Source organism: Corvus brachyrhynchos, unplaced genomic scaffold, assembly GCF_000691975.1.
Source record: "Corvus brachyrhynchos isolate BGI_N302 unplaced genomic scaffold, ASM69197v1 scaffold416, whole genome shotgun sequence".
Classification (NCBI taxonomy): Eukaryota; Metazoa; Chordata; class Aves; order Passeriformes; family Corvidae; genus Corvus; species Corvus brachyrhynchos.
The window spans coordinates 940,737-957,199 of record NW_008238439.1 but is presented as its reverse complement, the minus strand read 5'-3'; the positions used below and the strand labels follow the sequence as shown (position 1 = coordinate 957,199).

Here is a 16,463-nt window from a genome sequence, read left to right as displayed (position 1 = left end):
TCCAGCCATTCCTCTTTCCCCTGTCCCTTTGTGGAGGGGCAGGCAGGGGCTTTCTGCATCTGCCCCATCTGCATCTGGTCCCATCTGCACCTCTCCATCTGCATCTCCCAATCTGCATTCCCCCATCTGCTCCATCCGTAACCCCACCATCTGCAAGCCAGGACGAGCAGATGGAAAGGACACCCTTCACAGTGGTGCTCCCCATTCATCGCTGGGTTCTGGGGAGCACTCCCCTGTGAGAAGTGCAGAATCCTCCTGTCCCCACCATGACACCCTGCCTGCCCATGCCATGGCAAAGCGCTTCTTCCCCTGCCCCATGCAACTACTGCAGCAAAGCTCTACCACTAGTCTTACCCACAAGCAAAGAAATGGAGGCAGAAGGAAATTTCCTGCTGGAGGAGAGTTGTGAGGGGACTAAAAGAGTAATAAATTATTTCTGTGTGTCTATGCCCTGAGCTGGCAGTGCTACATACAGGAAGGTGCTCAGGTCTTCCTATCCCAAGTCCATCTCTGATTTTCCACACTCATCTTGGGGCTGGTCTTGGAGCCCTTTTGAAATGTCTTTCTTACAAAGTTTCAGTAAAATCCATTTCATCTGACTCCAAGAGTAAGATTAGGGAAATTCTTTGATTACATTATTTGATAATTTTTTTCCAATATGTTTGGTTGGGATTTCTTTGGAGGTTTTTTTCAAGCCTAGGAAATTATATACAAAACTCACATTTAAAGAAGCCAAGACCACAAAATCAAGAACTCAGGACTTAGGACACTGTATTACTAGAGTTTCTTGCACCCTAGTCTTTAATGCACTTCCTTACAGTTCAGTTACCAGCTCATGCTACCATTTTCGATACGGCTCAATGCCTCAAGCATCCCAATGACAATTATGTCTGTTAAAAGAACAAGCCAGGGCATTATAAAATAAAAAAGTCTATTTCTACAGGAAATAAATTTTGACAAAGTTGAATGACTAAGGCAGGAAGAAAAGCAAGCCAGTCCTGGTTCCTACAGCCAAATGCTACCTACACTGGAGAAGAAGATTCAGCTCTGCTGCTTCCTTGGACTTCTTGAGAGCTACTGAGTAAATCATTGAACCCAAACCTTTCACCGTAAGTTACTGATTTCTCACATCTCTCCTCCATTCCCAACAGTGGACATTGGCAATGTAAGACACCAAGGCACTCAAAACTTGGAGTTTCCACGAAATAGGAAGTTTCAATGATCGTTGGACTCTACATGCAAATAAATTGCTGTAATTTTGAGTCACCTCAAAGTCCCAGACCAACCCAAAACTTATGACTGTGCTGGACCTGGACCTCTCTGAGCCTCACTTCTTCCCCTGTGAACCAGGACAACACTTTTCTTTCTCTTTGCAGGGGAATTGCAAAAATACCATGCAGACCCACAACCTTGTATGCATATATAAGCACGTGGAGGTCAGGGAAGGACTTGGGTATTACAGCAGTAAGTGCCACAGGAAAGCCCAGCAGTAATTATTAATTCCATCTTCAAGCATGGTTTGAATACAGCTCAACAAACGAAGCACGGAAGAATGAGGGCAAGATAAAATATTGACTAGCTGCTCCAGCATTGTCTAGGCTGTGCCCCAGATAGCACAAGGACATTTTGAAAAAAGCAGAATGGAAACACCTAATAAAGGCTGGAGCTTTAAGGATTTTAATTCTCAATTTTTTTTTTTAAGGATCGTTTTAATGCAGTTGGATGCAACACTATTTAGAGAGACAGTCACATACAGACATACACATGTAAGGAGGTTATATAGGCACATTGTTCTACAAGTATACAAATCTATCTGTGTGCACCAAGACCTTTCTAAAACATAAACAAGTGTCTGACACCTAACACAGCCCTTGATTAGAATTGCTCTCTCTTCTTCATAGACTACCACCAGTAATTACTTACCATTAGTTCTTAATGGGAAGGGATTCATTTGGAATGTAGTAAACAAGAAAACTGTATAGATTGTTCAATATAGCCTGACTGGCTCTCAGCTGAGGTAAGAAGTGATTGGATCACATCTCCTGGATATTTCAATTCATTGTTTTTATCACCCGGGAAAAGCACCTTATTAACCTGTACCTGGTCAGGTCTCTACCACGTCCATATAGGCATCATACAAGTGCCCCTTCTAGTTCGTGTTACCGAGCCTGGAACCCTAAACTGCCATGGGGTCAAACAACTGATAGGACAGAGACCTGAATGGTTCATTTAGACTAACAGCATTTGAACTCTGCTATCTTCATACCTTCCACAGATTTATTTTTATTTTGCAACAGGGTAAGGGCTCCCTCTTCCCACAACAGAAACATCCAACTGAGGCAAAAAGATGGTCCTAGAAGGCAATGCTGGTGATTCACAGGCAAAGGTGTCATGGGGGGGAAAAAAACAAGGGAAAAATCCTTTGCGTGGATTATTTCTTTACTTCAAGAAAAATAAAACTACCCCAGGAAAAGGGTTATGGTAAAGGGACTGTGGTATTTTTAAAGGCATGTGAGCGTCCATGGATATATTTTCTGGCACATCTCACATCACCACCCCATTCCTGCGACTCCTCCACCATCAATAGGAGTTATGCGCATCAGCCTGGGGAGCCCCAACACCAGGGCAGTCCATATGTGAAAATCCACATTTTTTTTGTTAGGGCAGAGAACTGAAGTATGCAACCAGCACATACTGAAAAGGCATTCAAAATATGACCAAAAAAATTGTTTAAATGCTTTCAATCTGCAGAAAACAAACGCTCTCTTCACTGACTGGTCTGTGGCAAACTCCTAAATCCAGCCAGAAAATCCAGAATTCCCAGTCTGGGCTAACGACCATGCTACCAGACATGAGTTTATGTTTTTCATGCACATTTCATGTATTCCCACACGCTGTGTTGCTGCCAATAATTTATGACTGATCTGCACCCAGCCTGCCCTTCAGCATTTTATTTAATCTCTGCAACAGTGATTTACAATGACTCATCATTAATACAAAAATGTACATGTGTGTTAACAAGTTTGGAAGAATCTAAGGAGGAAGGCAAATTTTTTTTTGTGAGTTGTGGCTGAATGACTTATGAGCCTGCTTAAGAAAGGCAAAACTAACCAGAAATTATATGTTAGCTCTCCCCTGCAGCAAAACATTTAGGTACGAAGAGTTTCTTCTGCACATTGCCTTAGAAGAAAAGAGATCCAGCAAAAGGTTTGAGAAGGTTGCCCTCAGGATTTGGGAGGGGATGAGTAGCTCATTGGTCACCTCATGGCTGGGTATTCCCCGTGCAACCTGCACACTCAGCAACAGCTTCACAGTCTCCTTGTTCCTTAGCATGCATTACAAAAAGCCAGGGCTGAATTGCCATATTTTGGCATCTCTGCCCACCACCTGTGATTTAAGAAAGTCTCACTGCCTCTATAGTGTTAAATCCTTGTGCCTCTGGGGAGAGAAGGGGAATTGTCTCAATAATTTATACAATTGTAACACCACAGCAGAATCACTAAACTAGCTTAAGCAGAGGAAGCCTGCCCTACATCCACAAGACTTCAGTTATAATGTATTTTGACCTCCTTTTTTTTTTTTTCCTTGCACATAAGGAACTTTTAAGAACACACCTGACACAAAGCCAAAGTAAAAACTCCTCATATTCGAGGTGAGATGGGTACTGAAAAACACCCTGGAAAGAAAACTGAAAGAAAACCTACTGAAAGTCACTCTGGAGAAATTCCACCAACTTTAGCTGAACTCATCCTATGTTCATCATCTTGAAAAATTTCTTTTGATGGACCATCCCAAACTGGCACATTTGTCCATGCTGAATCCTGTGCTCCCAGACCCTGCAGGAGCAACACACCCTTACTCCACCCCATTGTTAAACAAGACCCTGATGAATACACGCAGCTTCTTAGTGGGCCAAAGCACCCATCGTTAAACCGAAGGACCACCATATAAATTAGGGTAGCACCTGGATGAAGGCTGGAGGATGTAAAGTTGAAGCAAACGCTAATTTTTTCCGGCTGAGCCAAAATACAGTGGGTTACACTACCTTATGACACGTAAATTTTATGTTTTGTGCCTTTTAATCCTCCATTTTAAAGTAAGCATGTTGGAAGCATACTTCACATACACTAAGTATTTGGTATTTTCCTTTATTCAGCATCTTAAAGGGCTTCAAAAAATTGATCTCCCAGGGCTGCTGTGGGGTCACAGAAATTGATAACCCTTACAAGCTATGCTTATGTGAGCCCGCCTGTGTCTCCCAGATAGTGCACTTTGTAAATTAATCCTCCAAAGGCAAATATATTGTAAGTAGCTTGTTATCTCTAAAGTACTAAATTGAAGAATACATGGGATTATATTGACAGAAATTACATTTTCTGTAATGGGGTTTAATATATCTGAAATCTCTCCCATAGGCTCCTACTCTCTCTAAGAGAGGAGGGTTTGTTAATGTAGGTGCAATGGACATCAAGACCAAATTTATTCACTAAAATGGATTAGGCCATGTAATCAGAGCTTCAGTAATATTAATCTCTGACACTTATTGAACGAGGAAAAAAAAAAAAAACAACTTTTGTCTGCAAACTGGCATTCCTCCCTCCCTTTTCCCCAGCAGGCTTGCTGTTTGCCTTGGCCATTTTCTGGGTATTACTTCAAAGAGGATAAGGTTTCCCATCATAAACACTAATCTAAAAATATTAGGACAATTAATTAGATACACTTAGTTTTACAAGGTATTAGATTGCAATACACTTCAAATATGACACTTGTTCCAGGATAGTGGGAGGAACCCACATTTTGATGCAGGGTAATAAATAAATAAAGGGTAATAAATCAAACATTTTTTTAAAGAGGTTTGCTGCTGTACGATAGTTAAATCACGAGTAATTTTCACTGGTTACCTTCACCACACCCCGAACAGTTAGCAGCTGCAGAAACAGCACAGATCCTGACTTCCTTCAAATGAATCACTACTATTAACAGAGCAGGGGCTCCACCAACCCTTAGCTGGAACAAATAAATAAAATTGCTCCACACTATACTTGAGCAGCAAAGAACCAGATTGTCCTCAAAGTTCATTCATAAACTGGATTTTTAAAACAAACTGATAAAGAGATACAAAGATGTCAGTCAAAAGAAAAACCCCTCTAACAACACTTTAAAAAGCATGACAGCAGCCCCAAATAACAACATGCTCAGCAGAAATGGGGCCATTTGGCCCTTTTTTGCCCCCAACATCTGAACCTCTTCTAAGACCAATGTTCTGCAATGGATGTACCTTCCTGTTGAAGAACAGGCATCCTCAGCCAGAAAGAGGACTGGTATCAAATGTGAATACACTGAGATCTGCCCAAATGATGAGAGAATAGAATACAGTGGCAAACCTCATACTTTCTACACATGAAACCACTCACCTGGTTATACCCCTTTTGTATCAATAAAATGTTGGGGAGGGGAACAACAAGGGCAAGGTGTGTCCCCAAAACCACAAAGGAATAGCCAGAGGGTGCCAGTGGCAATATAGAAACACTAAGGAAAATTACTTACCAATTGTTCACTTGAAGTATAGTGAGCCCTGTGTCTTGTGCCAACTGCTTTTTCTGCTCTTCTGAAGGGTAAGGGTGCTATAAGACACCAAAATAAATACAAACATTTAAAACAATGTGCTTTTTTGGCCTACTTTTTATTTTAAATTAAAAAAAAAACCAAACTCCCACCCAATCCAACCCAAAACAGAAGCGTGACATCTATTATTGAAAGGTGAAAATGCTGAGGTGTGTCACTCTTTTATAATTATTAATGGGCTACTACATCACTTAATTAATGGCACTAAAAGACAAGCCAATTATAAAGATTAGTGAAGTGGAGAAATAACTGCTTAGGATACTGACAGTACCTTGATACTTGAGAAGGATATTTGTTGCATTAGCTGAAAATTTTTTGTACTTGTCTCAAATGACCGATTAGAGTCAAATAATCTATTTTTTTTTCTGTTTTTAAAAGAACAACAAAGAATGTGATAAAGCACTTCTCTGTAAAACTAAAACACACTGATGTTTTCTGAGATAGTGAAGGCAAAACTTGCCAGTGCCTCAAAATAATTTGCAAATAAGATCAGAATCCCGAACATAAACAAATGCCTGTGTTTTGAACACAGGCCAACGCAAGGTCAACAATCAGCACATTTTTGCCTGACATTAACATAGCTGTGCTGTGGTAATCCTAAGAGACAGAAAAGAAATACTCCTTTAATTGAAGATAATGTTATAATTCAATCATAAGTTTCTTGTGAGAACTTGATTTGCTTTCTGAGAAAATTTGCTTCTGCATGAATACGGATTGCTTAATAAATCAACAGCAAAAACCACAACCAAGTCTGAAATGTAGAAATATCATTTCTGTCCTTCCCATCTATGCAAAAATGCCACTGCCCCAAAAGGAAATGGCCAAATACTGCAAATGTAACAGTTTCAAGGAAAAATCCTGTTTTGAGGATCTGGTTGGGCTCCTAACCTGGATGCCCAAGTCTCAGTACATATCTGATTCAGACCTGGACTGGTGCAAGGTGCTTAATAGCATTTCAATAAAGACCATTTGATATAACTGGTTAGTCCTATCCCAACACCATTTAGCAGTTGATTGTCACAAAGTATTTGCTGTTACACATTCATCCTTTTTTTCCCCCCTAAATATTCCCTTATTCTCTGGATGCATTCTTCACTGTAATATTACATGAGGCATAAACTGAAACCTTGTAAACCATAAGAATTTAAAACCTCATAAAATTCCACAATCTTATTGGTATTATAGCTATTTAGCAGATTTTATATATTCTTGTAAACAGCATAGTCTGACTTCTCATGGCTATGTTACATGCAAGTATCACCTCACATTATCAAACAGGGATTTTTGTTGTAACTCCAGCAACTTCTCTTAACTTACTACATCTATTTCAAAGCCCACCACCACGGCCACCAGCTTCATAAGAGACTTCTTATCTCTTTTTCACCCAAAAATGTTGAGGAATTTTCAGTTCTTTTAAAAGCACTGTTTTCTTGACAGGAAGCCCAGAGATGACCTGCACACCTGTAAACCATCCCTTGTACTTTCTGTGTGTACATGAAACAGCTCCAGAATTGTAAAGTGAAAAACAGAGGGAAGGGGATTTGACTTCTTTTTTATGGGTAATTTGCATTTTACACGTGCAAAAATCTAGCATGTATTTGACCTGCCTTCTACACACATTCATCCACAACTGTCATACTTATGTCCATCTATCTGAACACAACAGTTTGCTTCCCTTCAACAAAAAAAACCCATACACTACAGACATGATTTGTAACATTTTCATCTTTACAGCTTACTTCTCATTTCATTACTTTGCTATCAAGCGAGGACAGAATTAGTCTTTTTTTTTCTTATTTTGCTTTGCCACCTTACATGTGATCTAATTTTAAGTAATTGAACAAACTGTATCTAATTTCATGCAGCAAGCAATAATTACTAGACAGCCTCTAGCTATTGGAATTGAGAAGTCTGTCTCCATTAAGCAATTTTCAATTGTTCTGGACATTTTTTTTTTAAATAGACAAGACTGGATAAAATTAGCCATCAGAATAATATTGTCACTGTAAAAATAATTGCTTTAAAAGTCCCAAACTACAAATTCCTCATATCGTGGTATGTCTAAGGTCATCTGATTTTTTTTTCGTATCCTAGTACTGCATAAACTTTTAATTTCATGATAAATCTGTAATTGCCATAATCACATGACAGCCTGTGATTTCACACAGCTAATCCCTCTTAGCTAAAGGGTCACGATGTTGCAGGCTTTTTAACTATGATTCGGTGTGGTTTCAAGTAATCTTAAACACTAAGCAACCTTATTATATAAGCTTTCTGTGGATCATACAAGTTATTCCTTTGTAGACTAAAAATAAAATAAAATAATAGGAATGACTTGACAAAGAATCAGCGTGCCACAGGCTAGGTTGCTATTAAAACATTCAAAGCCTTGCTGCATTCCCACCCACAGGGCTTGGAAGGCCTGTGCTACAGGCAAAGGCAGACATCACATTGCAACAGAGAGAAAGGGGGAAACCCTGAGAACTACCATTTTATGAAGAAAGAGGAAATTCAATCAAAACTGTTGCTGTTGGTCTTTATTCCACCTGTGCAAGAATGACCAGTGTCTTCTGAAAACTTTTTAACAGTTGTTTGAAGGAATAAATGCACATAGGTATGGATATATGTATTTGTGGGTGTGTAGATTATATTATATTTGTATTAATATATAAAACATACCTTACTCAAATGGCTAAGTTTAAGGTAGTCTTGTGAGGAGAAGAAAGTTGGATTTGATCCCTATGGGTCCCTTCCAGCTTGAGATATTCTATAATTTTACTAAATATATAAATATATATGGAAGAATGACTAAAAATACTGCAGTGACTCCAGCTGACAAGTCCACCTATCACTCTGGATCACTTTGGGATATCAAGGCAAACTGTTCAATAAACAGTGACTTGAGACCTTTACTTTGTTGTGTACATTAGCTCCTACCATTATCTCTTAAAAGCTTAATTATTTGCAAACAATTGATCAAGATGGGAATTGGAGAAAAGAGACACCAGACCACCGGGAGAGCTGCAATGCATTAGGAGAGCAAACAGAATTACCTTTAGGTCTTATAATCAGAATTAACGATTGGGACCGTATGCAGGGCAGCACGAGAAGCTGTAACGCTCATGCTGGACTGTTTTCCATTTGATCTGCATTAACACCTCGAGTGAAAGCCATAAAACAGTGATTACAGATGGGAAGGCTGACCCTCCTTCCCAGAACCAGTCCAGCTTGTGTATACTGGAAGACTGCAGACAGGCTTTCTTGCCAAGGCCAGAGGAAAAGGGCAAATCCAAGGGGAAAAACAAGTAGGAAGCAGGCAGGTTTAAAAAATAACAACAAAAAAAGACCCAAGAAAGGGCGTTTAAAGAAATAAGGCTGACAACAGATAAGGGCTCTGAATTTGGCTCTGATATTTTCTGATCAAGCCTGCTGCTGCTACAGAACTACAGAGCAGCATCCACCAAATGATATGAGACCTTGTGCTTTTCCCTTTCCATAAATCTAGCACTGAAATGCGGATTGTTTGGCACCATTAATGTGTTTTTGAGGCTCTGTGGTATTACTTTTAATAATGACTTAGTACAGAAAGTGATTGCTTAATAACACCATCAAAGTCTGCATGCAAATGAAAATTATCCCTGGGGGATTTGCCCAGGGTAATATGAACAGTTAAGGAACATTTGAAAAGGTAAAAATAACTATGCAAAATATGAGTCAGAGCAGTCATTTTAGCAGTAACAAAGAAATCAAAGTGACAGAGAGAAAAATTTAACTTTCCATCATATTTTCTTGTCACTGTTTTATGAATGGTATTTAGCGAGCAGTAGTCTTAATAAAAGCCCATTTTTTAATGCAGCTGAGAGCATTTTTAGCAAAAAGAAACAATGAGACTTTTTTTTTTAATCACCTTTAACTACAGATGGTGGGTGAAGTCTGCATTAGGTACAGATGGAAAGCATCCAAGGCATTCTCTTAATGCTACACCTTGTCCAAATGTACTCCTTTCCTCAAATTTTCCACCCCAGGCAGGAAATGCTGGATGCCAGGACAGTGACAGACTTTATCTTATCTGTAACCCGGCATCAACAGCACTCCCTCCCCTCCTCCTCTGCCACAGCAGTGCATCATAATGGTGCCAGAAAAATGGGAAAATAATCCTGCCCTTCTCACCCCCCAGATTACTGATTCCTCACGGCACCGAACCGGCTCAACACCCAGGCTGCCAACCAGCTCTACTACAGCACTGAAGCAGAAGCAATCCCCAAGAGAAAGGTTGCATGCTCTGTTAGAAGGAGGCTGTGGCAACCGTCCAGCATTGCCCTTATCGTGGCAGTGCCGTTGCTTGGCTGACCGTGCCGGGAGAACCATTTTGGAAGCCCTTTTATCCCCTTCCTCCAGCCCTCTGCCTCCTCCAGAGCTCAGTGTAGTGCACCAAGGTGAGATGACCTTGAGCTAAACTCTGGTAGGTGATGAAGAGAAATCACCCCCTTAGAATTTATGCCCCAGGAGTTCATTTATTTACTGTTTTCTATATTTATTAACTGTTTTCTAACATCAAAATTAAAAAGAGAAAAAATCCCAAAACTGTGATTTTCTTGTTTCCAAAGAGAAACCCAGCCTAACTCAGTAACCAAAATAAAGCCCAAAGATCAGCGCTCCAGTGACAAACTGCACACTGACTTTATGCTGAACTCTAAATTCTTGCTTTACCCAAACTTGTCCAGGGTTAGCTAAGGTGACAGCACAGCCATTTGGGTCTTTCCCCTTCCCCTACCTCCTTCTGATTTGCATTTGAACTGTTTACATTAATGATCAAGTTGATCTATGAGAAATTACTATTTTTTTTAATATCCATAATGCTTTCCTATTGTCTCTCAGCTTTATGAATTAGTTTTACTGTTGCAGTGAATGCTTTTTTTGTCTCCTGACTGCACATTATCAAAGGGACACTTTGTGCCTTCCATTTGCATTACAAAAGCAGTGCATGGTGTAGTCTAAGAACAGAGCTTGAATTTATAGCAGTTGAGTCCTAGATCCTCACACATTCTGGCCTCCTAAAGAGTAACGGGGGTTTCTGCACTCACAAAGCAGCCAAAAAATGGTTGGATCACTATCCATAAAGTCATAAGATTGCAACCTCCTCTCTTCATCAGCCACCGGCATGTTGAGAGGGAGCGATAAAGAGAACGCGTGGAGTCCCCTTGCCTATTTTGCAGGCTGCCTGAATAGGTTTTATAGACCATCCCTGCGACCTGCTTTATATTCAGGCAAGGCTGTAAAAAATTGCCAAGTTGAGGTGACCTGGTAGGGAGGGAGGAGAAGAAAAAAATTCAACTCGGAAGCTGCAAACTTGATCCTGTTTATCCCATGGGATTGGCTTGCACATTGCAGGAAATACTAAACACTGAGAAGGAAGTTGTTTTATTAGAAATGCATCTCTGAGGCTGGGAGGAAAAAAAGCCTGTGCAAAGTTTGCACAGTCTTTTCCTTGGCTGAGACTAGTGAGTCAGCCTGATAATGCTGTTGAAGTGTGAGCTGGCTTTGGCATTTCAAGCTCCTCATTGCTTTTTCAGCACAGCAAGAAAACATAGTCCATATGACACGGTCATGCTGCAGACAAAGCCAGCCTTTTCCTCCTTCAAAAGAAAATATTTCCTCAACTTATTGTAATAGTTTAATATCCCCCGGTAAAGTCTTTTTTGTAACATTACTGTTAATAAATCCTGGTGCTGCCAGAGTTATTGAACTACAAACTATGAACACAAAATCAACAGATGAGCTCGGTCTTCTAAACTCAAAAATGCATCAAAATATGCAATGTGACTAGATGCTGCATCGCTTTGACTCACCTGTATCCCTATGGCAAGGCCAATAAGCCACTGCTTGGCTTCTGCATCAGCCCATTCCTATGAGATGGGCTCTGAGACACTGCCTATCGTTACCCTTACAAAAGGGTTTGCAGGCTGCTTTGGCAACACTGCCAAAAAATAAAAAGTGAGGAATGGAGGCAGAATCTGACTCTCCCAAGGCAAATGCAGGGTGTAAAAGACAGAGCCAATACCCCAGAAATTTAAAAATCCAAACGTGTTCACAGCCAACCTGATTAAAGGGGGCTGGGGTGGTTTTGCAGGCAGAGGAGTGGAGGAGACATTTCCTTTGTGGGGGTTTACAAGGAGGGAAAAGAGGTACTGACAACAGTGATCCTTTTTAATGAAGTTATGCTGGGAAAAAAAAAAGCTTCTCCTTTTTCCCCATTTGCCCTTTTGTAAATAATTTTCTTGCAAGAGTTGTCTGTGAACAAGTTTTGGCACTCACTAACATAAATATCCTTTCCAAGGCTGATGGAGAGACATGGTATGGCTTGGGATGCGCTGCCAATACTTCTCTGGTGGCCCCATCAAATTACTCATAATGTGAGCACTCATTAAGGAAAAAAAGTTCAGATCATCCCTTGCACAGGATATTACAGAAGTCAGAAAATGGAAAAACCTTTTAACTCATCTAATCCATCTCCTGGCTGCTACAATATTATTCCTTCCATACCATATATTATTACCCACTGCCTTTTCCAGTTGAGCTTTAGCTAGTCCAAGCAATGGTGCTTCTGCTATTTCCTTTTGGAGACACTCTGATGGACCTCAGTGTTTGGAATTTACTCTGGCTCCTACTGGTTTTCAGTTCAAGCTGAGTCTATGCAGACACTCCCACACCATACCGGGGTAATTGAGTGGAGCTTTTCCCATGTTAAACATTCCTTTGGTGCCGGTATGTATGTGCACACAGAAACACACACACACAGAGCTTGCACATACACATTAACTTTGCTTAATACACTTAAGAAGGGATTTCTTACTCTAGGATCAAGACTATTTGTGCTAATGTGACATGGGTGATGCGCTTTGGCATCCTTTGCCATTTTTCTTTATTATTTTTATTAATAATTGTTTTTCTTTCACAGCCTAAAAATAACTAGGGACAGGGAAATTAAAAGAAAAATTGCATCCAAAAGATGCAAAATTCTCCTCAATGCAGCACACAGCCATAAACTATGAAACACTACAGCCAAGTGACACCAAAGGAACTGAGGAAATGCTTCATCTGACTGTAACCGCCTTAGAGCTAAAATTCACATCCTTGAAACCCGGCTTTTCAGTTAAGCCAACATCTTTATCAGGCAGCTGCGAAAAGGCAGGAAGGCAAACCCCAGCCTTCCCTAGGTGAGCAGCTTTTGGGAAGGAAGAAAAAATATCACTGGCACACCAAAGGAAATCGCGACTACCTGATAACTCCGTAAAAGCACTGCTGTTGTTTGTAGAGCCAGCCTAAGATAGATTAGCCCAGGTAAATATCTCCCAACCAGAAGCCTTGTCTCAGCAATAAGTCACTGTCCTTATCTACCTCAAATGACTTTCTAAACAGGTGGGCTCAGAAATAACTCCACAATCTCTGGGAAATGCCAGTGCCAGCAGTTGTAATCCCATAGACTTAAGCCGAAAGCTTTTATTTGTGCTTTTTGCTCTTTTTCCCAGGCTGTCTTCAGTACATCAGGAGCTCCCTCTGTAAGTGAGGGATAAAAACACTCCCCTGTACCTCCATCCCCTACTCTACACACCTGTGTGATCAGGTTGATGGAGGGTTGCTGAATTCAGCCAGATCCCTAATATGAACCTCAGGCTTTTGGATGGATCAGGAGCTTTAAGCAGGTTTCCCAAGGTAGTAGCACCCTTAGGTGCAGCCAATTGGGAAGCAAATTGGGAAGCCTCCTGCCAAGAGCTTGGACACCTTTTCTCATGGAGGGACCAAGCTGTCATGCAAAGTGAGTTCAAGGCAACCAACACATCAAGATGCCAATGCTCAACACCAAGATGAGGGGGGTTACAATCAAGTTTACATTTCTATTTGAAAACAAAACAAACAAAAAAGAAAACTACCACTGAGGAAGGAAATGAAAAGATAAAGCTGCTATTTTGCAATGCTGCTCTGTTGGCATGGAAAGTCCTTGAACAGATGCCCTGTCCACCATTAAATATTCACAACATATCCTTGTAAAAGAATAAAGACCACTCAACTTATAAGCAAAACCACAATGCGTTCTTCATGAAAACAGAAAAAAAAAAAAAAAAGAAAGAAGCATTTAAAGATCTGGGGGAAAAAAAAAAAAGAATTAAGGAGGGAAAAGAAAAAAATAGAAGCCAGGAAAACACCACTCTTCTCTGAAGAAGCAGAGACTCTTGGAAGTAGTGCACATTCTCCAGCGTTAATTTTCCCACTTAAATTACAGTGATGCTGTAGCCTCATCTCATTAGAGATCATTGTCCCCAGTAGACAGTTGTGTTTATGGGGGATTCTTGCTGTTCCACACCTGCTGCTCAGGTTGCTATGTGATAAAGCCTGCATACAAACAGCAGTCTTGAGGTTGCTGGACTGCAACTGATGAGCCCAGGCTAATTCAGGGGTGATTATGTAGTTTACTGGACCACTAAACCTCTTTAAGCTTGTAATTACTGCCTATTTGAGTAAAGAACATTGAAAAGCAATTCACTGCATCATGCCTGCCACAGCTGGAAGCAGGCTGCCAGCAGTCTGCGGGGACATTAAAATCTACAGGGACTGGGATTCGAGCACAGCTCGTAGGCACTGACGGTGGCGGAGCCAAGTGCGTTCACATTCCAGCTCACCTTTTCTGACCAGGCGTGCTATTAAAGGTGCAATGAAAACTATAGAAAAGCAATAAAGATGACAAATAATGGGACGTAATTGAAAGAACTGCGTTTTAATGGCTCTCCCCCTCTTCCCTCTCCCCTTATATTGGCTAAAAAAATTAAGCCTTTTTGTCATGACAAGAGAAGAGAAAGAAAAGGCCTTTTGCAAAAGGGGAAATGCACTGCATACATGTGTTCCTGTTTTGAAGTTGGGGCTTTTCCTCATGTTTCAAAGCTTTAGAAAGAGTAAGTTTACTTATAAAGTGAATGCACAGTAAGTCCTTTTACATATTTGGCAGAAATGATAATGCAGAAGCATCTTAATCCCTGAATCTTCATTAAATCCTCCTCATTGAGCCTTCATGAAACCTTTCAAGATTATCCCAGCCCTAAACCACCACTCTGAAAAAGACCTCCACCCCATGCAGCATCACAGCAGTCCTTACTATCAAGACAAGATCGTGGGTTTCTTTGAATAATAAATAAATATCTCTCTGATTCTATTTGCCTTTTGAGTTCTGACCCACTCTAACCCTTCTTTTCAAGTCTGCCCCTGCAGCTCTCAATGAGCAGGAAGCTATTAAAAAGGGCACCTTGGTTTTTTGCATAATTAGCAGTTTTGGGAACAGAGTCTGGGGAAAGAAGAGCAGATCAAATAGGACCTATGACACAGGCAGAAAGGTTAGTAATAGGGATTTTTACAAGTGAGTAAACAGAGGTCTGGAGAGGATTGCTCCAGCACAGCCAGAGAACAGCACTGGTGAAAATGGGGGGATGTTGCCAGAGTCACCACTGAGTCCCAACACTGCTTGGCATCGCTGGGAGCTCCAACCAGGTGGCAGCGCCTGCCCGTGGGGCTCCAGTTGAAGAGCTGGGTCCTCGGAGCCCTCCCATCCTCCAGCCACTCCACAACTATCCCTGCTATTAGACTGCCATGTGTGAGGTCCGGCAATGGGCCTAACGAGCTGCCCGATTAACTAACTGCATGAAATGGGCTTTAAAGCCTCCTAGGACATTTGGAGATGCAGAATTCATCAGTGTCATTTCCCTGCCCCACTAATAAGTGCCACAGCTGCCTGGGAGAATGGGGTGTGGGAAAAGGCAAAAATAAACAAGGAAAATAAAATAAACCATTGCTATTGATACAATTAACTCTGGACTGAAGTAAATTTAAGAGATGGGGCCTCTTTCTCTTCTCATCTAATAAATTGCCTTGTTTTAAAAAACATGGACCTGCCATCTGTAGTATTAATCTCACATGTATCTAGAAAGGGAAAGGGGAAAAAAACCCCATGCATGCATGAGCATGTTACTGTGAACGAACATCAGCTTTTAAAGGAGAATGTAAAAGCTTTCAGGAAGTTTATTCTTAAAAAGCATGTAAATTCCCAGTCACAACAATCCTCCAACTAACCTCACCCAAGCTCCAAAGAGCCACAGGCTTGTGTGTTATCCAGCTACCACTCTTATTAATATTCATTAGGCAGGCCTGCTTGCATTTTCATAAGCTGTGAAGGTGGCAAAAGAAACAATCAGAATTCTTTAACACACAGGCATTATCAATTCAACATCTGCCAAAGAAGAGTGCATACAGATCTGAGGTTGAAATTCAAATGCAATTTACCTGGGCTAGAGCTGGGCTTCACTTTCCAGCACCCAGCCAGCTGTTACAGGCACTCTCATTTTATCCATCCCAGCTTTTACCTCCCCATAAGTTCACTCTCCAATATTTTTACATTTAAAATGAAAGTCCCTCATAAATTCCCTCCTTCATGCCTTAGGTCTAATGAGTTCCCTTCTGCTAAAATAACCCAAGTTTAGAGCAATTGCATATATGAATAATATAGACAAGTTTCAACTCAGTAAACTTGACTAAGCAATTCTGCTTTCTGGCTAGAGAATTCATTTATCTACACCCATTTAGTGTATGAAATCCCTTTGACTGGCTTCAGGGTGCAGGCCTGTACAGAAATCCGCTTTCTGACCAGCCTGGCCTTAAAACTTAACTCTGAGAGATGAACTGAGAAGTCTCCAAAAGAAAACAACTGCTCTAATTAATTATGTACCCAACTTAGCAAAGAAACAAGTCTGATAATGCTAACCAATTTCAGAATAAAGCAGATATATGTTCCCAGG

General features: G+C 40.7%; 1 protein-coding gene across 1 annotated transcript in view; it reads right to left on the bottom strand.

Moving 5' to 3' along the window:
* MEIS1 (Meis homeobox 1) overlaps window positions 1–16,463 on the bottom strand; it is a 107,047-nt gene that overhangs the window by 17,845 nt on the left and 72,739 nt on the right. Inside the window, exon 9 of the mRNA XM_017736522.1 lies at window positions 5,548–5,624. Within this exon, the coding sequence (XP_017592011.1) occupies window positions 5,548–5,624 (77 nt within the window). The remainder of the gene's footprint in view (window positions 1–5,547; window positions 5,625–16,463) is intronic.